Raw genomic sequence first — 26,854 nt, forward strand, 5'->3', positions numbered from 1 at the left:
AAAATAAAATGTCGTTTACTATTTTATTGTTAAGTTTTCAAATATTCACTATAAATATTGACATAATATTATTTTTTTAATGGAATTAATACAAAAAAAAATCTGATTTTCAGCGTTTTACAGTTGGGTGATTTTTAACCAAATTGGCAGGATTTGGAACGAGGATGACATTTGCCAACATGGCTGACACGATGAGACTGTTTAGTGCGAAAATAATGCGAGAAAAACTAAGTGTTTGGGAGCAGAAGAATGACCCTAAAGCTCCCTTAAGTGACGTCCAAAAAGACAGCTTCATGGAGCTCACAACCAATGTTTCAAACAGGCCGTTGCCGATTGAGGTAGGTTTTTAAAATTGTAAAACATTAAACCTTTCCTCGCTAACGTAATTTCACGCTGTGTTATCGTACAGTGGAAGTAAGTAGTGGGCGGGGCAGAAACTATGGAAGGTGGGGGGGGGGGTTTACAAATATTAGTGAAGTTGAATTGATCGAAAGTAGACACGCTGTGTATTTTAAGACTTGTCTTAATAGCTGGCGATGTTGAAAAGTATGTTGTTTATAGAGCCTAGAGAGAGGGCAGATTTTTTTTATTTTGCCGGAATGATGACAATAAAACATAGCCTAGGCTACCGCAGTACCGGTACCAAAAAAATGAAAATAGCGCAAAGAATGTTGCAACCTGACGCTAATTCAGCGGTTGTGTAGTAAGTCAATAGAGAGTCAAGACATTTTTTTCCTAACAAAATTGGAAATGTTTCTCAGTCCCAGATTCATGTCTTATCAGCATTTTTGCATTGAAATATGACCTTCATTTAGATGATATATGAAAAAAAAGCAGCGTCAGGTTGCAACATTCTTTCCAAAATGACAAGAAGGCTGAACTTTGTTTTAAAGGTCTAATAGGCCTACTACTAGGCTGATAAATGTTGAATAAAAATTCCAACAGACGATTCATCTCTTTGAATCTAATTCTAGTCCCTCCATAATTTAGGCTACTTAAGATTTTATTCAATTACAAACAAATAAATACTAGCCTAGGGCCTGACAACTTACAAGTTCAATTACTTCCATAACCCAAATTTGCCCAATTACAATGTTTTACCTGCGCAGTTGCCCTTGGATGAGCCGGGAAGTTTTACCCAGCAGTTATCAGTGCCTACAACCCACATCCCAGCGGCCGGTGATGACATCTTGTCTAAAGGCTTTGAGACACTGGGGATGAAAGATGAAAAGATAGAGAATGCCCAGCAGGTAAGATGGAGTAACATTGATTAGTCACTGTAACCCAGTTAGGTTTTGGTGTCAGAAGTGGGATTGGATTTTGAGGTTTTTTAAATGAAGTTATCAAGGACTGATAATTAAAATAAATTTTGTGTTACAGGGATTTTACCACAGCTATGTGGAGATCATATCTATTGAGGGTTGTGTTTCCTGTTCTGTTTTCTTTTGTATAGTTTTTTGCCTGGTTTAACAATGTTGAGAGTCAGATGGATCACGATGAGGAGATATCATACCGGTAAGTAAAAAAATATGCTTTTTTGTAGTTTCATAAATGAGCTTAACCTTATGTCATGAGGCATTTTTTAAGTAGGAACTTACTGAATTTTCCAGCATCCACCACTGTGCAGGAACCCAGTGGCATGTTCTTGGTATTTACATTTGTTGATTTGTTTCCAGACGTTACTGTGACCAGCTGAAGGAGTACAGAGACCAGTGTGACTTGGTCCTGGATGAAGTGTCGGATGCACTGACGAACCTGGAAGACCTTCAGAGGCAGTACGTCCACGTGTCTACCAAGACCAATGCGCTGCATGAGGCATGTGAAGAGTCACTCCGGGACCAGGTAATGGTCAGGCCCAGTGTTGACTGTATTTAAAGGTCTGGGCCAAATTTTATAGCGCCTCGGCCAAATTTCGTTGTGTCTTTTTTCAAATTTTGTTGAACCATTTTCATACTTTAAAAATGTCTATTTCATAGTAGCCATGAAAACAAGCTGTATTTTTCTGGAAGCTAAGAGCAAGTAAAAACAAAGATTGGTATATTTCTCACTGAGTTACAAATTTTAAGCTTAAAATTCATCTGCAAAATTGATATTGGATAAAATATGTGAATGACAAGTTGGACAGTTTTTTTTTTTCTTTCTTATTTCCAGACAACACTTGTGAACAAAGCCGAAGCCATCAGTAGCAGGTTGTCGTATTTCAACGAACTGGAGAGAATCAATCAGGTAAAGATTATAAATTGGACAGAAATCACAGAGAGGCTGGAAAAAAATACTGAATACCACCATTGAAGTTGTTTTTTCTAAGCTCAGATATTTTTGCATTTTTCCTGGCCACATTTACAGAAACTCAGTTCTCCCACGTTCTCTGTGACGAGCGAGTCGTTTGTTCCCATGCTGACGAAGCTGGATGAGTGCATTGCTCACATCACCGTGAATGTGAGTAAAAGACTTCATGTTTATGTTGGAATAGGGTTTGACATTATCTTTTGAATGATTGACAACACTATGCAGATGTGAATGCTTTTTGCATTATTTCAATTATTTTTGTTTTGTTCTGTGGAAATACATTGACTGTTGCCATTTTGTTTTTTCTTGTTTTAGTATTTTGGAACTAGTTGTAATTTAGTAGTTTCGTAATTAGCAATATCAGCAAACGATTCGTGTAGAAATTAGTATTTATTTCCAACCATTAAGTGTCAAATATTAGCAATAAATTATAACCACATTCAAACATGCACAGAAGTCTGGAGACACAGATTCTGAGCACAGTGAAGAATATAAGGTGAGAGTCAAGTTGTCTGACTGATTGCCCACTGCATGCTTCCATCATTCAACGATATCCCATAATAATCACACTCATCAATATTCCATTTTGTGGGTTAATTGTAAATGCCATCTTTTTGTGTTTGGAGCATGTGTTTTGTGTATCTGTTTGTGGAGCGGTTAAAATGTTCATAAAATGTTTGGCACGGCTGATTTCCATGGCGTCTGGAAAGTAACGCAGAGATGCTTTTTTTTTGGCTGAGAGAAAAAAAAAGCTCAAGTGGTAGTAGATGTCGACAGCAGGAACAGTTAAAATAGCTTTTCAGACTTTGCATGTAAATCTTACTAACAGTGTCCAATAAACCATGCATGGGCCTGCTTTGTATGGAACGAGTAATTAAGTTGTAATGTGAATATGATTGTATTATTGAAACAAACTTTCTTCTTTTTTTTAAATTTTCTCTTGAAATTCTTCCCTTAAAGGAAATATTGCAATACCGAAGAAAACTGTCAGAAATTATTTATTTATATTCATTTAAATATTGGTATATTTATTAGCGCCTGTAATACATTGTATAACATTGTATTTAATATGTCCTGATTAATCCACAAAACTATACAGCCATGGATGGTTGAGGCGGTACAGGAAGTAACACCCATAGTTGTTGAAGTTGTTGAAGGACTGATGAGTTTCACAAATATACAACCAATTTTAATGCAAAGGTTTCTATTTTTCCCCCTTGAACAGCCCCAGTACAAGGAATCGGACGTGTACCAGGCCAAGTTTAAGCACTGCCTCACCAAGGCCCTGAGTGTAGTCAGGTCCTCGGTGTTCAACATCCTGCAGAACGCCACACAGCAGGTTCTACCAAAGAAGGTAGGGAACCATACCAAGCCAAATTATCCGTGCAAATAATTGGTCTCATGGCCTAGTGACAAGGGGTAATAATTGTGAAGTTTAAATAATAAGTTGTGTAGTATGAGTGTTTTTTGGAATCATCAAGTGTTTTTTTCTTCTCCTTCACCTTCCCAGGATGTAACTGCTGACTCATCAGAGAATGCCTTCACGTTGTTTTACGGCAAATTCCGGAGTCATGCGCCCAAGGTGAAGGGAATGATGGAACAGATAGAGCAACGATTGGATAAAAGTCCAGAGTAAGTAACAGAGCCGAGTTGATTCGAACATGTCAATAGCCCATATTTGTGAGTATCACATGATTCAGTGTCATTTTAATCTCCATCCCTACAGGTACCAGACCCTGCTGGACGACTGCCACCAATATTATCTCAACCAGCGTCAGCAACTCCTAGCTCCCAGCATCACGGCAGCCGTCAACGAGTTAGCCACGAAACACGTCAGGGACCACTGTGCCCTGGTAAGTTTCTCTGATTTGTTATTATTTATCAATACCTTTGTTATGTTATGGCTGGTAACAAACTGAGGATTCCTCATATACATGAGGTCAATTTTTCAAGGTTCATGAATTGATTCTCTCCTCTTTCAGGTCCGTAGTGGCTGTGCATTCATGGTGCATGTTTGTGAAGACGAATACCAACTTTTCTTTCATTTCTTCTCCAGGCAAACTGACAAACTCGAGTGAGTCCATTGTATTTTTCTTACTTACCCATTTATAGCGTGCAGCTTATATGTTGTACCTGATAAATAATAATATGACACAATAAATATCCTCAAAGAGTCGCTTAATAATTTTTAAAAAGGCCGCCATTAAAAAAAAATCACCATCCTGAATGAAACCACCATCCTGAATGATACTCCTGATGTGATTGTTTGTCGGATATAACTATGATTGACTATTTTTCGTACCGCGTTCTCAATTGTAGCACCATGTTAGAAGGTCTGAGCATGAGTCTGTACGACGTCTTGAGACCGTTGATCATTCACATCAACCATCTGGAGACACTCTCTGAGCTCTGCAGCATCCTCCACATAGAGATGCTACAAGACCACGTTCTGACCAATCGTAAGTAAAACATTTAAAGGTATCTCAATAATCCTAGAAAAGTTGTGGGGAACTTTCCTCCATAGACCGATTGCTTCTCAGGCAGCGATCAATGGGCACTGTGTTGCGTGAACAGTCCTACTCAATTCAAGCAGTGACTGATGAATTTATTTACAGCTGATGAGCTGAAAGCCTTTGAGATCGTGAATCGACAGATGTTGGAAGACGTGCAGATGAGGCTGGTCTACCGTGCCAGCATCTATGTGCAGACGGACATACTGAACTACAAGCCGGCACCGGGAGATCTGGCCTACCCCGAAAAGCTGGAAATGATGGAGGTAAGTACAGGCCCATCATTCATTTATCCACTAATGAACTGAGTTTATAACTCTTTTCATCTTTGCTATGAACCTTCCTGACTTTTCCGAAATCTACCTCTGTGCAGGAACCCACATGATCCTTTTTATTTTTAAAGGAGCATGGCCAGGCTGTACCTTCCTTGGTCCTGTAAACTCTTTCAAGAACCGCAGATGGATTTTGAAATATTTGGGACAGGCAAGGTGAAGGGTAAAGAAAAGTCACTGTTGTAAAGATGCTTATGATACCTGGAGCAATAGATGCTCTACGGTGACCGCCCCATGAAATTATTGCAAGCTTGCACTTTTAAGAAAACAGGGAATTAAAAAAAATCTGAAAATTTAGTTTTAAACAAATCTTTATAGATATTTTGAATTTTTTGTTATTGTAGGAACGAGCTCTAGGCCAAAATTGGACTCAAGCCCTGGCTTCAGCCTGACTTGACCATTTTATAATCTTAGATTCACATTCTGCAATGCCTGGCACATTCAGACTCTGTAGCTTTCAACTCAAGTGGACTTCAAGACTACATTTCTTCTCTACTGTTTTTGTTTCTGGCTGGGTTAGGGTCTTGCATCTCACTGATATTCCGTCCTCCTTCCTTTCCCGTTCAGAGCATCTCTGAGAGCCTCAAAGAGAAGGAGCGTGAGAAGGCCATGTCTAGGAGAAGCTCTGGTGATTCCCTGGCCTCCTCCACCAGCCAGGAGGTAGCTGCTCTCAGTGGAGTCACGCCGGAGAACGCCCAGCCAGACAGGAGTGGCACACCGCAAGGGGAGGGGGCGAATGGAACACTACCCCCAAAACCTATAGGTTAGTGTTATTTGTTAGCATCTGGCATTCAACCAGGACAGCCCATGAATGTCTTTCGATGTAATTTCAGGGCGGTCCGATGGTAGAAGGTGAATATGAAAATTACGGTGTCAGAGGTGGGATCATTTGTATTTAGCAGCACCATCAGAATTTTCTTTGGTTATTTGAAATCAGTAAGCACACACAATGTATACTCATGGCTATCCCTGGGGAATACAAGTTTTGTACCTCCAAAACGTCTTTCTTGCAAAGGGTCTATTGTGAGTCATTATGCAATTCACCAACTGATTTATTTGTTTTTATTTGTTGTTTGCAAAGGTCGTTCAATAAGTCAGCTAGCCCAGCCTTCCACCAACCTATCCCCGGCTGACCTCCATGGCATGTGGTACCCTACCGTCAGAAGAACCCTGGTCTGTCTCTCAAAACTCTACAGGTGCATTGATGTGAGTCTTCTAAACTTTCTGGGCTTAAATGTGATTTTTTTTTGTAGATTTTGTCCAGCCTCGGAGATAATGTTACGAGCACTCCATGATCAATTAGTCTGAGAGCGTGTGAAAAACAATTCCCTGATATATAATTGTTACTCTCTTATGTTGAAATGGCAAGTATTGCTGCTAACTTTTCGCCCAATTATTCCTTGTTGTATGTACGTATTTTAAGAGAACTGAACATTTGATTCTGGAATTATATATTCAACTTCGGTTAGGAAATTCTTTTGAGTTTGATTATCTTGACATTAGAAATTTGACCAGATTCTTGCGTGGACATCAAATTTAATACCGTCTTCGGTTGCTTATTACCAGTGGCCAAATTACTCATTTTTGAAGGAACAAAATATTTGAGATAACTCTTAGAATAATCTTCCTTTTTGTTTCCTCCAGAAAGCCATTTTCCAAGGTCTGTCCCAGGAAACCTTATTGTCTTGCATCCAGAGTCTGGTGGTTGCTGAACTGGGCATCGTCAAGCGTCAAGTAAGACCAACAACAACAAAAACCCAAAAAACTATACAACAAACCAAATCCAATAACAACAACCAAAAAACCCCAAAAACTAAATTAAATGTCAGTTTTGTGTATTGCCTTCACAAACTTGATTCAAAGGAGCTGTCCAAGGGTTTGCAAGGAAAAAGTTCGCGAGCTCATTCTGGTTTCTATTGGAGACAGCTGAATGTATAATAGAAGGGGATACTGCAATTAGTCATTATTATGTATTGGCTTTGCTTCCAATCTTATTGTTAGTCCCAAAAATGTTGGAGCAAATTTTACAACCTCAACAATCGTAGTTGTAATGTGATTACCTAGCTCTAAAATTTGGTGAAGTACAAACAGGGTTTTTTTACCAATAAAACCTCCATTACCCAGCACTCTGTAAACTTAAGAATAAAATCCCAATCCCTCTAAATCTTGCAAAATATCATCAAGATAGGGAGTCTTTTCCTTTACTTTTTCCATATGCTTTTTCCTGCAGACGGAATTAGACGGAATGCTTTTCCTAGTCAAACACCTGCTGATCCTTAGGGAGCAGATTGCACCGTTCCAGGTGGAATTCTCCATCAAGGAAACAGCGCTGGATTTCTCCACAATGAAAGGTAGGTAGATTGAACAAACGTAATGCCTCTCCACCCTCCCTCCCCCCCCCCCAAAGAAATGTTTTACTTTGTTAACCTTACTTACTTACTTTCCCTTCCGTTCTTTAGTTGCTGCTTACAGTCTATTGAGTAAGCGTTCCCGGATATTTGCGCTCGGCAGCAACAACGCCTTCCTGGAATTCCTCTTTGAGGTGAGTTATGATATATTGGCATGTTGATCAGGGGTAATAGAATATATCCAGTTTATATTACGAACAGATCAGAACATCTGCTGAAAACTTATTGAAAACTTTTTTTTCCATTCAAAAACAAATTATTTATTTTATTTTTCAATGTTTGTGTAAATTTTCATAGAATAGTCAAGTGCAGTTTTACATTAGTTTGATGGGATATGCAAAATTTCCCATCGTTATGTATTCTTTACCGAGTTGCAGGTGCTTTCAAATTGAAACTTGATTGTCTGTATTATTAACAATAATTTTTTGATTCAAAATCCATCTGCCAGGGTGCCCCAAACGTGACGGAGCATTTCCTGGACTCCAAGAAAGACGTGGACACACATCTGAAGAAGACTTGTGAAAGATTCATCAAGCATGTGACAGACACGCTAATATCTGAACTCAATTCCTTCTTGACAAAGGTCAGTGCTTACATTTCTTTTTGTTTTACTCTTTAACAAACAAATTATCACTTGTTTTATGTTAGTAAACCAATGTAAAGTTCAGCCGATGTGGAAAGGATCATCGTGCTATTTCCAATTTATTGACCTGTTGTATAAATAAATAAATTATACAACATTTTTTTTTTATAAAGTGGAATGAATATAGCTAGAATTTGAAAAATTGACTAAACCAAAGTAAAAGGATAGAAAATGTTGTCTCATCAACTGAATAAAAAAATGAAATTTAACAATTTTTTTTTTCAGGCAACTGTAATACTGGACATGCATAAGGAATCTGAAGCAGCGCAGGTGTCGCTGAGAAAACAGCCGTTTGCAACAGCAGGTAATGATGAATGATTGAGTTCCTTAATTTTGTAAAAAAAAATATTAATTTGCAGTTGGGTTCATAGCCCATGGCCCAGTGGTTTCAAAGAGTACTATGCGCAGGTGGTGGCTGTGCAGAAAACATTAAACTGTGTTTTCTTTGTTGCAGAGAAAGTGCATGAAGTGGTGAGCGCCACCTATAGGCAGGTCAAGTCCAGGCTGCCGGCCGTCTTCAGGAAGATGTCCCTGTATCTAGCCAATAAGGACACGGAGTATATACTCTTCCGTCCCGTCAAGGTTGGTTGGAATTTAAATACCATTCTTCCTCATGTTTAAAAAATTCCAGGTAGCTAATCAAAACTGAGCTTTCAGGCAAGCGTTAAACTCTGCAAAGGCTAGCCAATAAGGACATAAAGTGTATATATTTCTAATCAGGGAAAAACCAAAAATCCTATTAAAGTTATAATTTTTTTTCAAATTTTAGGGTAACGTGCAGCAGGCCTATCAGCAACTTGAAGTACTCGTCAAGGAGAACTACCCAGAAGAGGACCAGCAGATCATCGGCTGCCCGACCATGGAACAGGTAAGGAACCAGTCTGATATCTTATTGGCCGTGCGCATGATCGGTGAATTTCAATTTGTTTGTTTTGTTTTGACATGAAAAACTACTTTATTCCGATTTCGGCCATCTGCAACCCTCTGAAAAAGGACTTTCATTTTGCGCACAAGTGCACCCGCCCTGCGAGAGCTGAATTATTGTCTACAGCCAATTTTTCGAAATTTATGAAGAAATAGTTCAATAACTAAAACGTTGGTGGAGTGTTTTGTTCGGTGTCTCATTCAAAAGTGATGAACTATTATATTGCTAGGAAAATAGCATTTCAAACACAAATCTATTTTTCGAGGTGAAACTCGAAAATAGCATGGGAAACACATTTTGTAATGATCGTGAATGTAACAATACAAATCTCCACGCACATGTAACCGAATGCACATCCACTGTTTATTAACTTAGCCCCATGTTGTATAGTCCTTAGTTGCTACAACAAACACTATGTTGTTGAACAGACATTCGTGATGTCGTATCTGATAACATTGCCATACTATTACGAACCTCGGCTTGTATTTTGTGTGGGAGATTAATCAAATAATAAATCACATAAAGTCTCAAACCAATAACAAAATCTAAACAACCAAGTATTGATATAAATCAGAATTAGTACCTAGATTGTCTGGCTTTTCTGCATGACAAAGTTCAATGCTTGCCGTCACATGGACTCAAACGAGAAAAGCGAACGTAATTTGGTCTTCACGACAACCAAACAAAAGCAGAGGTAGATACGTTTGGGAAAAGGATGCCGCAAATCCATAACGTCTGTAGCCCGATCAGTATTATTGCCGACACGTTTACCTGTGTGTGCTTATCGCAATTCATCTTCATCATTATGCGAAGTGTTGTCGGGTGGCAACCAGCGAGAATGGTTGCCACAAAGATACAGCCGCTCACAGCCATAATAAAAGACACGAACTGGAGGCTATATTTTTAGTATTCTGAGCTGAAATTATGGTGGACATTGTAACATCGTGCCGTCCAACTTTAAGATTTAAATCATAAATTTTGTCGGCTTTCTTCTATTGCATTTGTCCGCTAATATGAAAACCTTCAAAATGTCATCACTGGGCTGGGACATGTTTATTTTAGCTATTGATTAAAAGCTATTTTTGGAGCACAGTTTGAAAAGTTAATTATCATTATTGTTTGCTTTGTTCCTGCCATGTAGGAATATTGCAAATAATTTATCATTCTTGTGTTTCCGTGCACATCAAGATATATTTAGACACACACAAAAATCACCTAAATGAGTGACACGTTATTTCTACTTATCACCTGCACTTTTATTGAATTATTCCTTTGAAATCAGAGATTCAAGAGTTTCAAAATGTGTAATTTTGAGATTGGAAGTACGGGTCAGTGTACACTTGTTCCCCCACTGCCCATCAGATTTCAATTAAATGTTTCTTTAGATTTAGGCCTGGTAGCCTCTCCAGACATATTTAGTAGCCACTCTCTGTTTGATCAGCTCTTCAGAGCACCTGTTCAGCCAGAGCGAAATACGCAATGCTCATATTTTTCGGCATTTTTTTTTTTGCCCTCGCTTGATGGGAACTCACGTTCGATGGCCACTTGCATTCCGAGGCTGTCAACTGTATGAGTTGGTACTCCACGCTCCCTTGCTGGATGGAGTGGCAATTTTATGCTGCCATAATCGTGGTGCCATGGCAGAACCTTTACGGTTCAAAAAAAGGGGGACGATGTTTAAAAGACACACAATCTTACGTACCAGATTCCAAGAACAATTATTGCAGCAGTACTGTCCACACTTACACTGGCACCTGAACAAGAGTTGGTCTTTAAATTTATACAGTGAAAATGTTCTGGCTAGTACAAACTTAAAGCCATCACATACTTATCAATTTATATGAGATTTTAATGACACAGATTAATTAAAGTGTCTTTGAATTATAATCTTTGGCAACATCTTGCTTTTTATAATGAATACTTTTCCAGTTTTTCACAGATAAAAACCTGTTTTAATGTTTCCTTATCCTCCTCCCGCCCCCAAAAGACTATTAATTTACTGAAGTTATCCTGACATTGTGGATCCACCATACCAAGACTAAAGTGTCGTTAATGCTTCTTTAGAATGCTTTGCCGACAACATTTTTCATTTGATTATTTTTTTTTATGTGTGAGCACAAGAGACTTCTGAAAACATAGAGTTGGCTTTCAAATGTATGAGAGTGCCGAGGCATTGTATCATGATTGTTTGTGCAATATGCAGCTTTTTCTGCATTTCCCTGCGTAAATTGAATCAATAAGGAGTAACATAAATTGAACAGAACAAAAAATCTGTCAATTTAAAGAATCTTTTCTTTCTTACGTAGCAGATTAAGATTCCACAATTTACAAGTTCATTGACGATGAAGGTCTTGTTACCGTAGGCAACGGAGACAGATTATGCGCTTATAACGATGGGTCTAGAGGTTGTTTTGTAACATGATTTAATTAGGAAAAACACAATCAAATTAGGCAGACAGTTCATTAGTAGACATGCAGCATTTCTTCTTGTTTTGTTCTACACTGATCGAGTGCATGGTCATTGCTATCCAAAGGTATTGAACCTCGAAGAACAACTGAATATGGTTGCTTCATTTGGTCTGTTACTTCAATCAAATTTTGTCTACCAGAAAAAATAAATAAAAAAATGTAGTATTGATGTTATTTTGTGACAGAATCTATGGAGGATTCAGTTAATCAGACACTGAATATTTTAAGGCATTTCTAAAGCATTTCTTTCATTTCTTCTGTTTCTTCCTTTGCTTTTGGGTTATTTTTTTTTCCACGGCGGTGTGAAACACCTTTTCTCGCCACCTATTGTTTTCATGCAACTTCAGTATTACAGCTTTGCTTTTGAAGATCGGTTTTGATAATTGCGTGTAATTTGCATATTAGATCACTCTCCATTCGTTTTCGTTTTCGGTACTCTCTACAGTTTCGGTACGGCCCGGGTGCATGGACGGTGTCGTAAGCCGTCTTTACGCGTTACTCGGCCGCCGTGGGTTGTACCTCTTGGTACTTGTTATTTTTGGGGGGGAGGGGGATGAAAAGTAATCTAGGGAAAAATTTGTTTAAAATAAACACACTGTAGGCACCTGTTTGGGTACATTTTAAAAAGAGTAAAAAGAAATGCTGTATATGTCAAGTTTATATTTGTTACAGATTGTATATGAATACATGTATACATGTAGATAGTCGTAAAGGTTGTGTGATTGGGTAGAATTCCTCAGTCTATATTTTGCCAGCTGTTTCATGTCGTCTGCAAAAGGAAATAGCTTCACACATGGTGTACGGCGATGTCATCGTGATGTCACTTCGGGCAGGAAATAGGTGCTTCAGTGGGTGGACGGCCGTCGGGCCGACCAAATCGATTGGATTTGTCTGTGGTCGAGACTGTGAATTATTAACTTGGTTTTGCGTGCAGGCCTTTGTTTGGATGTCTGTTTAGGGAAAATAAAATGACGACGCTGTTATTGAAAGAATTGAGAAAACCTTTGATTTCAACCTCAAAATGACTTTTATTAAAATGCTTGTCAAAATATTTAGGATACAAACATGTGGACACCAAATTTGATGACAGATTCTTGAATTATTATAATTTTACCTTTACAATATTGGCTGATTAGTGGTCATAGTATTAGGAAAACAGAACAGAACAATTTTGTTTGAAAATCGTGGGTTTAATATCAAAAGGGTTAAACTCAGTATCAGTTATAAAAATAATTGTTCAATTTTTTGTTAATATTTTATTTTTTTCAGAGTTTAATTATCTTGTAAGGTCGCAATGTAAACTCACTGTTTTAAGTATAGCTGAAAGACATTACAAATATTCCAAAATATCCAAAATGTGCAGTAAATCTTCAAGATTGAAATCGTGTTTCTGAAATAATTTAAACAGAAGAAGATTCCCCCCCCCCTTTTTTGCCCTGAGGTAGTTTATTGTAACTACAATCACAGCAATCACAGTAATATTTGCATTTTGTTCATTGCGTAGTCTGTGCCGCAACTCAGAGCCGAGATGGATACAGCTGATAGTCCACAGACACTGACGTGTGTGATAAACCCAAGCTGTTATCCATTACCAGAATATTCAAATGAGCAGTGATTCAGCATCCAATCAGATCGCAGAGTCGCACATACAGTGCTGAACTGCTCACTGTAGAAAAAAAAATTCTGTTGCATATTAACTGGGGGAGAGAGTTGAGCGCAGTTTACAGCCAATAAGATTGGAGAAATCAGTGGGAGGATTCTACAGAGATTTCCAACGTTTTGGTTTTATGCAGAGCATTTAAATCAGCACATAGTGATTATACAGGATATCTAGATAGCATTTTTTCGAGAATTGAAACTTTGGTTACGGGAGGTTTTGACTGTAACGCCTCAAGACCATCCAGCAAACATTTGCTATCTCTGCCGATTTTCATCTTTTTTTGTTTAGATAGGAGCACTCTATGGAATGAACGCTTTTGTTTAAAAAAACCGAACTACATGTACATGTAGAGATATGTGTTTCATCTACATTGTGATATACAGCAACCTCCAAATTAGAACATGTATTTGATGACGCAGCAGTGACTTTTCTATGTCACTGGGCCACTGGGCGATTAGAAGCCGTGAATTATCTGTTCTAAAAAAAAAAAGAGAGAACGAAAAAAGGAGTGAATCAGTGGTTACTGAGGATTGTTACTGAGGATTTACTTCGAGGCATGACAAGAATTTGCGTTGCCGGATTGAACCCCTTGTAATTGATGGGCACTGGAGGCGGACAATTACAATAGTAAATCAGCGGGGAGAAGAAAAACCAGACTTGTCTCGACTGATGATTATGGCAACAACTGCTCCAATTCCCTGTGGATTCGCACACAGCTCCCCGGTACTGTAGCCAGTGCACAGATTACGCCTGGCTGACTTGATAGTGGCGGTGAACACGAAGCGCTTACGCGGGTAATTATTGGGACATATTCCCCGGACACCTGCATCATTTGATCAGCTTAATTTTGTTCCTCTCTCTCTCTCCGAAGTGGAGCGGGACAGATGATCTACAAAATCTCCACAAGGCACTAAATTGCAACACTCAGCGTCACAGACATCATCATCAAATGTTGATTGGGAGATGATTTAAGATCATTTCGATTAGAGTTAGGACAACTACTCGTGAAAACGTTTTTGCTGAGTGTCTTGGATAAACAGTTGTAGTCTCAACTAGGAGATAATCAGGATTTGACTGCAACATTTTTGTTCTATTTCGACAACCATTCAACTCGTGACCACATTTTGCCAACTTTTTCAGTTAACACCGTGGAAACAAATAGACATCATCAAAACTTTGCCATTTCTGTGAGTGACTTAAGAACTTCACAAACATTGGATAACTTCAAATGTTGAATTCTTGTTGTCGCTGCCTTTCTACCTAATGCATTCCTCCCTCGAAAATTGATTTACATAAATCAACGTGTGCCAGAAGAGAGGGAGTTACAAAAAAATATTGGCTTACTGAAGTCCTGTGACTTACAAGTAGTCACAGCATCTCAGGAGACTCTAACCTATTTTCTGATCACCTTGGAGGATCTTCATCTCATCAATATAAATTGGAATTAAGCCATTATGATTCAGTAAAAGCTAAGGTTTATGTCTCTCAGTGCCCGCCTCCTAGAAAGTCACGTGAAGGAATGATTCTGTCTCTTGAAAAGACTTGAAAACTTGAACAGTATGTTTTTTGGATATAAAGTCATTGCAATGCCAGAGAGTGCACAGTATTAAGGCCAGACCCGACCAGTCTGGTTTGAAGATACTTTTACTTACTGCACTGCTTACTGAACATCTGCTAAAACAGAGAACAAGTATCCATTCAAGGAAAACAGAGGATTGCAGGAAGATTTTCTTTCTAACTTTGCTGGTGATCTTTGCTCTCACAGATTAGTGAAAGTACGGTAGTTGGTGAGTTTTCGCAAAAACATTTAACTGCCAGTCATTGCTGTTTTGACTGTGATCAAAAAAGTTTTCATCTTCCGAGATTTAAATTTGTGGCAATGAGATGGCGGCACCCAACAACTCTGTCACAGTGCCACTGCCTATGGACCAATTTTTGGCAGGTATGCCTTGTGCAACGCAGAATCCCAGCTCGGACATCGGTAGTTTCGTCGTCTTTCTAATCCTGGGTGTCCTAATCATCATCGGGAATGTCATCGTGCTCGCTGTGATCCTCAAGAACGAGGTCCTCCTGCAGACTGGGTATTACTACATCATCAGCTTGACTGTCGCTGATTTGTTAGTTGGCATGAACTGCGTCATTGAAGCCGTCATGATGCGTGTCGTGGTCCCGGACCCCAGGTGGTGCTTGGTGCGCATTGCCTTCCTGATCCTCGCCTCCATGGCCAGCATCTTGAGTGTCTTTGGCATTGCTTACGACCGCTACATCGCCATCACCAACCCCATGGTCTACACACAGCGCGTGGGACAATTCCAATCCCGTGTCATTGTCGCAATCATCTGGATCATGGCTGTACTAATTGGATTTGCCCCCCTGATGGGCTGGAGTGACGTATCCGCCTACGTCGGCTGCTGCCAGGTCCTGAGTACCCTCATCGGTAGCTACATGCTGTTCCTGACGTTCGCTTGCTACCTACCACCCCTACTAGTCCAGCTCTACTTCTACGCCTGCATCCTCCAGATCTCCCGCAACCAGGCCCGGCGAATCGCGGACCTCCAACGCAACACGTGCGTAGTGCGCAACGTGCGCTCCTCACGGACGAACAAAGCCCTGAAGACCCTTACAGTGGTCATCGGCTGTTTTGTTATAACCTGGACTCCTTTTTTCGTTGTGCTTGCTGTCCACGCAATCTGTGCAGAATCCTGCAATCTTAAAACTATCGTCCAAGACTGCCTAGTGCCACTCGGTTTCACAAACTCCTTCCTGAACCCGTTCGTCTATGCCTTTTGGAGCCGGGACTTTCGGGAGAGCATGCTGGCGATAAACTGCTGTACAGAGAGGAACCGAGAACGAATAGTCCGGGTCTGGACTCTCCGGCGAACCACTCGGGTGACAGTTGTCTCACAGAAAGTAAGCAGTCATACTGATATGAACACCAACAGGCACATTGTGTACATGTGATCAAAAAGTTCTCATCTGTTCACCCTGCATAATGACAATAGAACTTGCCACTTCACTAACACAGCTTATAAACACTTATTAGAGTTTTAAATAGCCTGTAACTCTCTGGATTTTCTCATCAAACTTTCCGGATCCACCAAAATCCAACACTGTGGTGAGTATGGCCAACATGGCAAGGTCTTTGTGCTTGAACGCAACAAGGACATTGAGTCCCATGTTAAGTAACAGTGCCAGGCCCGACATTCAGAATTAAAGAATTAAGCAAAAACAAAAGTGTTGGATTTGTGGTGGAATTTAGAGAGTTAACTGTTAAAATATTCAAAGTTAATGAGAGTATTGTTGTAAAAATGGGTTTTCTCTGTTCGGTGCAATTATGTCGTGCCTAGGTTTTTCAAAAATAAGTGTGATTAATTTTGGTCAAGAGATATTGTTTGTACCGTTCCAAAAGGTAAAATTTGATTTAAAAACTATTTTTTCAAAATCTTTTTCCACTTCTATTTCTGGTGCACCCGTCCAACACTAAACAATACATTAGAATTTTAATAATGAAGCATATATTATTCATACAGTATTTATAAGTTATTTTATACATCGGTAATGCTTTCCTTATTTCTCGCCCCCTTTACTAGTGTTGATGAAAGTACATTGTAAGACCAATCAGTTAACTTGTTTCAATCGAAATCTCTACTAAAATTTGTTTTTAAGGGGGCTGTTGTAATATTTGCAAACCTAAGAACATTTATTATGAATGAAACTGAAAAAAATTGAAAGTGCCATTTTGTATTGAGGATGATTATTTACTTGACTTTCACTGACACTTTTTTAAACAAAAAGACATTAATGGAAAGTGCGAAATGTATTCTCAATATGTTTTTCAACTTGCAGTTGAGTTCATGAAATAGATCAAGATGCAATTGATTATTAATGAACAAAATATCAGATATTAATTAAATCTAGCTAATGATGTACAGTGTTTATGCTTCTGAAAGAAAATTTCTATGAACTGTAGTAAAGCGTTGATATTCTTCTAAAGTTAAACTTGAAGAAACTCACAGAATTGTGTGTCTTTTGAAACAATAACCTAAGGTGTTGTAAATACACAGTTTCTCAGTACTAAATGTATAGGAGAGTACTTGTAAAACAACTTCAGTTGTATGGGGACAAACGTGCAAGAATGATAGATATTTTAAAAAGTATGTGTTGGCATCCAACAATAAACAAAAAATCACTTTTTTTCCGTCCAGTTGAAGGAAAATCTGTAATTTATGGTGTGTGTGTCTTTCTTGCTCTTCTAAAAGCACCAACTCATTTACATTTTCATGACAATAACAGATTTGTTGCGTATTTTCATCAGTTTAATTTAATTGTAATTGGAAAATGATGCAACCACATTTGAAAAAACACTTTCGCCACACTGTTATGAGAGTTATTCTCACTATTTTTAAACCTTGGACATGTCTACATTTTCAGGAAAATAACAATTCGGTCTGAACCTCCTAAATTAACCTCATTAAAATGAATGAAGAGGATGTACAGTAATTTGACAGGAAACACAACTGTCTTTCTGCATGATGCCACAACTTGTCTTCTTTGGACCTGTTAATCTTCTCGTCCGGAGCGCGAGACTGCTGCCTGAATATTGTACAAGTGACATTTGGAACCCGTCTTTAGAAATAACTGTAATTTATTTTTAGATGCTTATTTTTACCCAAAGCCTCATGTTTTTATCTACTGAATCTGATACCAAGATAAATAGATCCTCTCGCCGAATATTCTTCCCAAGTTTAGCTTTAATTGACAAGATCGCCTACTCGTTTACCTTAGCATTTTCCAAGAAAAACATTTTTCCTAAATAAAACATGAAGAAAATTTAGTTTGTTGGTAATCGACACAAGGGAATGCAGGGATACCATTCAAATAACAGAGGGATGTCTTCAAGTTGGTTAAAACAAATGGAGACCACACACACCCATATAAGTAACACCAAATATTAGGTTAACCCAACCAGTCAATTTCAGTGCCCTTAGGACACGCCCGTCCAGCACCTCTTCTACGTCCAATGACATGCCCAAATCTTTCCCATGCCCAAATCTTTCCCATGCCCAAATCTTTCCCATGCCCAAATCTTTCCCATGCCCCGCCCATGCCCCTCCCATGCCCCGCCCATGTCCCTCCAATGCCCCTCCTATGTCCCTCCCATGTCCCTCCCATGCTCCTACCAAGAAAAGCTTCCATAATATTGCTTGTTGATGCACGGTTGAAAGAATTTCAATTTGAATGCAATTCATACAAAAAGTCCAAATGTCGCCTTGTATAAAAGCCAAGTTTGTCTAAATTCAAATCACCAGGCAGGTCTGCTAATGAATTTTTAAAAAGACACACAGGCTCGTAAACACCCAGCCTGCCGTCAAATTAAATTGGAAATTGCCCTGAATCGAATTTTCCCACAGACAGTAGAGTAGTTTGCTTGAAAAACACATCTGAATGGTTGAAAAAAAATCAAATTACAGATGCAGTGCGTGTTTGCCCTGTGATGTATTCAATTTAAGTGATTAACTCCATCAGCGATGGGTGAGATTTGACAAATTGCTTGAGACATTAATGGCTGACGTGTCTTGCTGCTTTGGCAGGCCAGGGATCGAGAGCACTTCATGATACGCTGTTGGTTACAGACATCAGTTTACAAATGCTTGGAAAATCTGGTGGCCAATTTGGAGATCTGGATGCCAGTTTGGAAATCAAGTTGCAAGTTTTTGAAATCGGGTGGCCAGTCTAGAAAATCTGGCGGAAAAATAGGATATTTTGGTAGCCAGACTTGGAAATCTGAGAAATCTGGTGGCCAGTTTTGAAATCTAGTGGCCACTCTGGAGAAAATGGTGGCCAGTCTTGGAAGTTTGGTAGCCAGTCTGGGAAATCTGGTGGCCAGTCTTGGAAATCCAGTAGCCAGTTTAGGATATTTGGTGGCCACTCTGGGGAAACTGGTGACCAGTCTTGGTAATTTAGTTACCAATTTGGTAAATTTGTGGCCAACTTGGAAATTTGTGACCAGTCTGGGAATCTGGTAGCCAGTGTGGAAAAGAATCTGGCCCCAAGTCAGGCAAATCTGGTGGCCAAAATAAGAATATCCGATTGCCTGAATATTGGGATTGCTAACGGTCCTGTTACTGCGTATCGTACCCAGCAGCCTAACAGTATTACCCCATCCGTCTTTTCCCAGCCAATTTGTTTCAAACCATCCATCAATATTGACAAACACTGTCGGTCACATCTCAACATCTATATTTTTTCGGCCAACCGTCTTTACGTGCTTCCCCGGCCTCTCAACTGTACAAATTGACACAGGCAAACTGTTTCCACTGGCCTGATCAAACAGAGAAACACAAACCCTCCGATGGTGTTTACAAGGATCCCTCGGACTGAACTCTTTGTGCTGGACCCAGTTTTGCCTTTCCCTGTAGCAAATGAGCCACAACATCCACTGTTGGCAACCGCATCTTATGTACACAGCCTGTCAGTCTATTTTTTTTAAACGAAGAATATGGCTAATAAAAAAATCAGCCTCTTGATATTCTCAGTGACTCAAGTTTACGGGCTGTGAAACCTTTTTCATAATTAAAGACCGGAAAATGAAGGGTTTGTTTATTCAGTGAAAAAAAATCAATATTTCCAAATAGAATCAAGTTATAGAATCATATCCACTATAACAACGAGGTCGGGGGGGGGGGGGTTCAATCCTAATGAACACCTGTACTTCTGACAGCTGTCTTACTGTCGAGTAACTTGTCAGGCCTTTCCCTTAATTTTCCTTCCTATAACTTCTTTAAATCTGTCCGTTTCGCCAGAAAGTTCAGCTGCACTGTGTTATTTTGCATAGAGCGTGCAGGATTCTCGGACACATTTTGTTCCTTCAGTTATTAACCATATTGCTGCGTCAAAAACAGCTACACACACAAAACACGGCAGATGCGTATTCAGATCCATGTGCCTCGTATCGATTCGTGTCTCCACATATTTCTTTTAACGCTAACCTCTCAAATGCTATTTGAAATATTTCGTTTTATTAAAAGTATCAAAGAATTGTAAATCCTACTTGTATCTAGATAGGGGTTCAAGTATTAACTGCGTAAAATAGGAAAACAATCCAACGTTTGCTTTTTGCACATTCACAATTTTCAGTTATTGACTTTGTGTTGCCTTGGATAAGAACAAAACTATGATGAAATGGGTATGCGAGAGCACGTGTCGTCTATCGATTACGGAGCTTGCAATCCCACAAGCCACATTGGTAGAGCGTTTTATTTACTCTAACTAGCTCTCGGAGTCTGGTTGAAATATAGACCATCTACATGTAAACAGTCACCACCTGCTAAACGATACGGCAAACAATGAAAATCCATTTTATTATAATTTCAGTTCTTTAGTTATTTAGTCAGGTGAGTAACTGGACAGCACAAAAGAATGCATAATTTTTAAATTTTTTTCTGGTGTCATAACTTTGTATGTAGAAAGGTTGTTTACAAGATTACAAGCTGTTGTCTTTTTCAAGTGTATTTTTTTTTTCAGTACGGGAATTTTCCAGTATTTTTTCCAATATGCAAAATCGTGACTAGCTCATCCCAATTATAAAAGTTAGGAAAAGAATTTTCCTTTTTTTTTTTTTTTTTAAATGAAACAATTGCACAAAACTTCCCCTATGGCTACGGTATGACTGGCTGCGACTGTTTATGTAACTTGAAACAGCTATGCTTTGACAGTAGGTGATTGATAAGCCAGCTGTGCCTACCACTTGCCTGCTTTTGTCTGTTGACTGAATTTGACTAGTCACAGTGCTTGCTTGAAATATGATCTGACTGTTGGTGACTATCCTGTGTAAAAGGCATGGCAGGGGAAGAGGGTTGGGTTTTTGACTGTCTGTGACTGTTCAGACAGCAGGAGGGTTAAATGACTGGGAATTTTCTAGTTTCCCCTCATTTCTTACAAATATGCTCCACTTTCTTAATTGTGCTCTGCTTTTCTTCTGCCCCATTTACCCTTTTGTCCTACTTGACAGATTCACATAATCAGTTTAGGGATTTGCTGCAGTGTGTAGGTTACCATAATTGATTTGGGCGACCCATTTCCGTAAAATATAAATCGTTCCACAAATTTAATAATCCAAGTGAAGCTGTGACTGTGAAATAATATGTAGGTGCAAAATTCGTCTTTCAGAGATCCACTCTCCACGCTACTTTTGTGTTTCACTCCAAAAGTCAAGTTTTGTTTTACATTGCTATTTTTTTCTAGCAATACAAAGTTTATTCACTTTTGAATGAAACCTGGAATAGATAAATTGGCTCAGGTTGATTTATGGAATAATTACAAAAAAATCCTAATTAATTACGACCCATCAATCACCGGTTCTTGCCTCCCATTTAGACTGATAATGTAGGGATCAGGAACCGGTCTATTGCATGGCATAAAAGCTTCTTCTTTTTTTGGAGGAGAAATGGAAAACATATTTTACAATAAATAATGCTTGCAGAGATTTCCTTTAAAAAAAAAAAGAGTTCCAATCAGTTGAAGAGCACAGACAACGTTTCTTTAAACAACTCCATTTCCCGAATGTCATGGCACTGATGAATTAAAAACATGTCACGTCATCTGAATGTCGAAAAAATAAAAGTGCAATTTCCTGCAGGCATTTAGAATAACCCACCAAGCATCTGCTCAGATTGAAAAAACGAGAATAGAATCTCAATGCAATGACAGTCCAAATCCATCAATGTTACCAGCTGTTTAACCGGTTCACCATCAATAGACGGTGTCCGTAAACCAATAGACACTGCCTCCCAGCCAGACCAGGTGTGTTTGTAGGAATATCAATGTCAAATCAAGCCCCCTAGCCTCAATCTTATCCCCCCCCCCCCTCCCCCCCCCCCCGAAATCTAAAAAAAAAAAAAAAAATTTCAGTGACATTTTTGTCTCAGGTTTGCATTGTAAGATTAGCGTATCCTGTGTCAACACCGTCCACTTTTCCTGTTGTCGAGATAGACCAATCAAGAGGGTCTTCATTCTCTTTTGTTGCCGTGGGAACTTGCCACCTGCCGTTTCCTCGTGGCTACCACTTGGCTAAGTGGTTGTCAGGTGTTTTGTGTTTTTTTCTCTTCTTTTTTTAAGCAACACAAAACACTCCAAGGCTTGATGTCCAGAAGGGTTTATATTGTCAGTCTGTTACGAAATGACAACCGTCTGGGCCTACTTGTTACGTCATCCCTCACTGAGCAAACGTCTTCTGTTTAGTGGTGTTTTTTTAATCATATTTTCTTAGATTTTACGCCAGTTATCACTCAACTGAAGGTGATTTCACTGCCTTTGTTCTACAAAAGCGGCCTCAGTTTGAGTGATTTGTAAAGACACGCTGCCATTGAAAGCGAATGTTTGATAGTAGATTAAAGAAGTTATTTTACAATATCGCATACTGCTTAATCAGTTGCTGAGGAAAACTCCCCTCCTGTCACCTTAGCTCATGATACTTTTGTCGTAATTTTTTTTGGGCGAAAATTTGCAGAAAGTACCTTTCCCTTCCCTTTAAAAGCAAGTTCGTCCAACCAACCCACCCTCCCCATAATTAAACTGATATGATTGACAAGTCAAGTTAAATTGTGAGATTAAAAAAACAAATTCTGTTAAGAAACAGAGCTTTGAAATGTTATTACTCAATGTTTCTTTGTACTTGTTTGATTTTGATACAATGATTTCATACAGCTTGCACCGTGTAGCATCTTTGACCCCCGAGTGCTGAAACTGGGTGAAGTCAACGTGACTGCAATGCACGTGGCTTGCTTGATTCAGACTCCTTCCTCTGATCCCGTCGACATATTCATATATTCAGCACCCACTCTTCCATTTTAATTTTTCATTATCTAAAGCACACATATGTATATTTGTTTAACTCGTAAAAGGCCTTACTGAAAACAAATTTGGTTTGTCATTCTCCAGTGTGCAATTTTCAGTAAACGGGGGAATTTTTGGAATTTCTTTTTTACTTAACCATTGCTGAGCTTAAAATGTTGAATTGGGATATATTGGTTTTGAAGTTAAGCGTCATGCATTAAAATAAGTCGTAGACGATACCTATCATCCTTTGGCACGATAAAGTTTTTCTTTGAACCATAACATGGTTTAGCCCTTAAAAAAATATACTTGCCTAGTTGAGCATGACTAAAAGTCCCACTTTTGGGGAGTCAGTCAGTCAGTCAGTCAGAGGCCAGGACGCTGACCCTCCAGGTCCGTGCAAAAAATGGTAACATGGCTTAGTTTTCACTACTTACAAACAAACAAAACACAATTTCACAACTTTTGGCAAAATCGGTAACCACCCCATTTATAGGTGAGGATTAATTGAACTTCCCACGCCGATCATATGTATTGACTTTGATAAGTTGTCCCTGGTCGTTCACCTAGGAAAATGTGGCAAGCAACATCTTAGGAGTTGAGATACAAATAACCACTTTGTGAATAAATTTGCAGTCATTATCTGTGAAGTCATACTTTTAATGCACATCATGTGTGTTTTTAGAATTAAGGCATGCAACTTTTCCTTGGATCTGCTGATTTCCTCGTTTTTAGCTTCTCATGAATGCCATTACAAATTGAAAAACACTGTACAAAGTCTTGTGTGGTTTGGAATTTCCCCTTTTTTTAAATTCCCAGTTGCATGCCTGTAGAATGTAAAGCTTAAAAGTGATTTGAATAACTCTTGTCCTGTATAATATTAATACATTTTCCTGTGTCCTTTTTTTTCCTTAATTTCCTTTGCATATATTTTTCGACGATTGTCCTCCAAAACGTTAATTAATAAGGAAACATAAATCCACGTGAAGACCGGTACACGTGGCTTGTATTTTTATGAAATCTCTCTGCTTGCTGATCTGATGGAGATATATTCATGGCCTAATTATTCAGTCTCCGGTCTGCCGTTTGTATCTGCATTTTTGTGTTTATATTACTTTCATCGCAATGAAGATTTTAATTCGCCCGTGGCTTTTTTTTATACATACTTCAAATATTTATATCTAATCCTTGATTTTATCACGAACATCTACATGCATTCTTGGAATATTTGTCAGTTTTGATGAGTTATTAAAATGTTTTTGTACATTTCAGTCCCCAGATGGCACATGTAATATCACTTCCATAATGCCCTCTAGCTCAAAAGATTATAGTTAAGATTCCCATCCAAGCTCTTCATATATTACAATTCAGTCTCGGGTAATTGTCTCGGTTTGATAAGAACTCTCTGATATCTTGTTTTGTTTATCATTTATTTTTATGGTGTAAACTGTCAGGCATATATATTTTTCTTTATTGCATTGCAGTTTCCTGATAATGGTTCGTAAATTTTTGCGATATTTGAGAGACTTGGAAAAGGAATGCACCGCAATGCTGACAAATACATCAGTTGTTTAAACAACTGTTTTTGTTTTCTTTCTTTTTTCTCCATTTCTTCAGGTGAATCTGCTACTCTCCGCTTCTTCCTGATGCATCTTCCATTCTGTGCAAATATGTCAACGAAAAAACATCTCTTCAAAGTTTTGCCTCGTTGGTGCCCCATAGTTCCCCACTCCAAGTGATCCAGCAAACTGAAATAATAAATCCACTGTTGTGATTGGGACAATGCATTACACACTGCACGGAGCAGTACGGACACCGGTTTGTATGACTACCAGGGACCAATTTCATGAAGTTGCTGAGCACAACAAAGGCATTTGCTAAGCGCGGAAAATATTGGATTAGCAAAAGCTGATTACCAACCAAGTATCATGTCATTTATATTGCTGTTAACTGGTACTCTGCCAATTTCTGCTTAGCCTGAAAGTCTACTATTTTCTGCTTATCACAGCTCACTTCAGTTAGGGTCAGAGGTCACAGTGACCCAGTGGCTAGCTCTGCAGTCACATGATATGACAGATTGATTTATTAGAATCGAGGGAGAAGCTGAATCATGTCTTTATGTTTTTCCTTCATGAGTCTGGACCTTAGGTTTTGCGGTTTAAGTTTGAAGAAAACAGTCTGAGCAATAACATTGGAGAATTAAGTTGTTTTTTTAAATAGTTTTAATTAGAAAAGCATTGCCATTTTTCATTTCTTGGGTATATTGGTCATATTTTAATCATAAATGGTTTAAAAGAGATTATTACATTATGTGTTTCATAATGTGGGAGGGATTATAATTGATAGAAAACTAGCAGAAATAAGTGAAATTTGATTTTTCCCTCACATATACGTATTCAGATTTGAGAGTATGATGCCTCTTGTAGGTCATGTTTGTAGCTTTCCTTCTCCAAATGTTAAATGTTAAGGCGACTAATCCCCCCCCCCCCCCCCAACACACATCTTTTTTTAGACCCTCTTTTTAGACCTGATCACAAAATGGAAATATTCACACTTCTGAGTTTTGAGATCAGGCGGTTTTGAAATTAAGGTTGTGTCCCTAGCTTCAGGCTCAGGAGATTTTAAATGATGCTGGAGCTAGTGATGAAGCCAGAGCTTTGAGACAATTCCAGTCAGAAGGCAGTCATAACCAGTCACATGTCCTGGAAGGAATAATCATTGACGCTTGACAAGTGCAGATTATCAAAACAGTCCAGGACGAATGAAAGGCTCGCAGGACTTGAGAAGAAACTAGATTGCATTGTTGGGTGAAGGTGATGGGACAGCGTGTTAAAGGGGCACTCTCCACAATCGTTTCTCTTTAATAACGTAAAAAGGGTAGAATGAGCACAAAAACAGCTTCATGTTGTAATACTCTTGGAATCATTTTCTGGCATTCGTCTGTAAATTAAGTTATATTTTTGTCAGTTATTTTACGTAATAGCCAGATTTATTTCGACTCCTTTTTACAAAAATTGTAGTCTTCTATAGAGAAAAGGCTGGATAAAAAAAAAACCAAATATATTTTATTACCAAGTGGTAATCAAAGTACAGTTATTTTTGACACTTGTTATTTTTTTTCTGTTTTAAAGGTGTGCATGAGTTTAGAAAAAAAAATGAAAATTTTCCTGTTTAATTTTTGGGTAATCTGAAAAAAGTATCAATCTAGAGAACGAATTCCTTTAATGCACCCAACTCCCCCTCTGTTTACTTTGTATTAGTCCGTCAGTTACTGTTGCCCGGGCAACGAGAAGCAATCAAGTTGGCCAAACGTGCTCCAGCCGAGAAATATGCCGCATTTATTTGGTTTGGTCGTTCCGATCCGCCGTTATTTTGAGTGCCCTGCTGTAAGGGTAATTACTGTTTGTGCAATACTTTGTCTCTGGTCGATGACCAACTCTAGCCGACTCTGTCTTCACAAAAAAAAATGGAAGGAAACAAAAAAAAGAATGCAAGCCTCATTTGATTCACCCAATGATTTGTTTTACCTGCTGTTGCACTTTGATGACATTTCTATTATTTTTTTTTCTTGTAAATAGCGTCTTTTTGTAGTTAGTCCTGTATCTTTTCATGGAAAAGATTGATAGAATATTCAGAACATTTCCAGTGATATATTTTTTATTAAGATCATTGTGAATGATAACTTGATAAGACACAATAAATATTGACACACAAAAAGTGAGCAGTCTTGCTGTTCAATTCATGATCCGTTTTTTTATTTCAAAATTGTGTATTAATTTTGTTT

General features: G+C 38.6%; 2 protein-coding genes across 3 annotated transcripts; both read left to right on the top strand.

Annotated features, from left to right (window-relative positions):
* The first annotated feature begins 152 nt into the window (after positions 1 to 152).
* Positions 153 to 25,618, top strand: LOC119723395 (conserved oligomeric Golgi complex subunit 3-like). 2 transcript variants are annotated; one of them, XM_038194010.1, is made up of 23 exons: positions 153 to 338; positions 1,110 to 1,250; positions 1,454 to 1,515; positions 1,677 to 1,842; positions 2,152 to 2,226; positions 2,347 to 2,439; positions 2,744 to 2,785; positions 3,515 to 3,643; positions 3,800 to 3,921; positions 4,016 to 4,142; positions 4,272 to 4,363; positions 4,609 to 4,748; positions 4,905 to 5,065; positions 5,699 to 5,894; positions 6,213 to 6,337; positions 6,776 to 6,865; positions 7,362 to 7,482; positions 7,591 to 7,673; positions 7,988 to 8,122; positions 8,408 to 8,486; positions 8,637 to 8,764; positions 8,952 to 9,050; positions 24,688 to 25,618. In XM_038194010.1, the coding sequence occupies exons 1-23, from the start codon at positions 165 to 167 to the stop codon at positions 24,715 to 24,717; spliced, it is 2,610 nt and encodes an 869-aa protein (XP_038049938.1). In that variant the 5' UTR covers positions 153 to 164; the 3' UTR covers positions 24,718 to 25,618. The 2 variants fall into 2 exon arrangements, with proteins under 2 accessions (XP_038049938.1, XP_038049939.1); XM_038194011.1 differs by lacking the exon at positions 2,744 to 2,785.
* LOC119723396 (dopamine receptor 2-like) lies at positions 12,878 to 18,068 on the top strand. The gene has a single exon (XM_038194012.1). The coding sequence runs from the start codon at positions 15,121 to 15,123 to the stop codon at positions 16,195 to 16,197; it is 1,077 nt and encodes a 358-aa protein (XP_038049940.1). The 5' UTR covers positions 12,878 to 15,120; the 3' UTR covers positions 16,198 to 18,068.
* Positions 25,619 to 26,854: the final 1,236 nt, after the last annotated feature.

The sequence above is a fragment of the Patiria miniata genome, unplaced genomic scaffold, assembly GCF_015706575.1.
Source record: "Patiria miniata isolate m_02_andy unplaced genomic scaffold, ASM1570657v1 HiC_scaffold_17, whole genome shotgun sequence".
In the NCBI taxonomy this organism is placed as follows: domain Eukaryota; kingdom Metazoa; phylum Echinodermata; class Asteroidea; order Valvatida; family Asterinidae; genus Patiria; species Patiria miniata.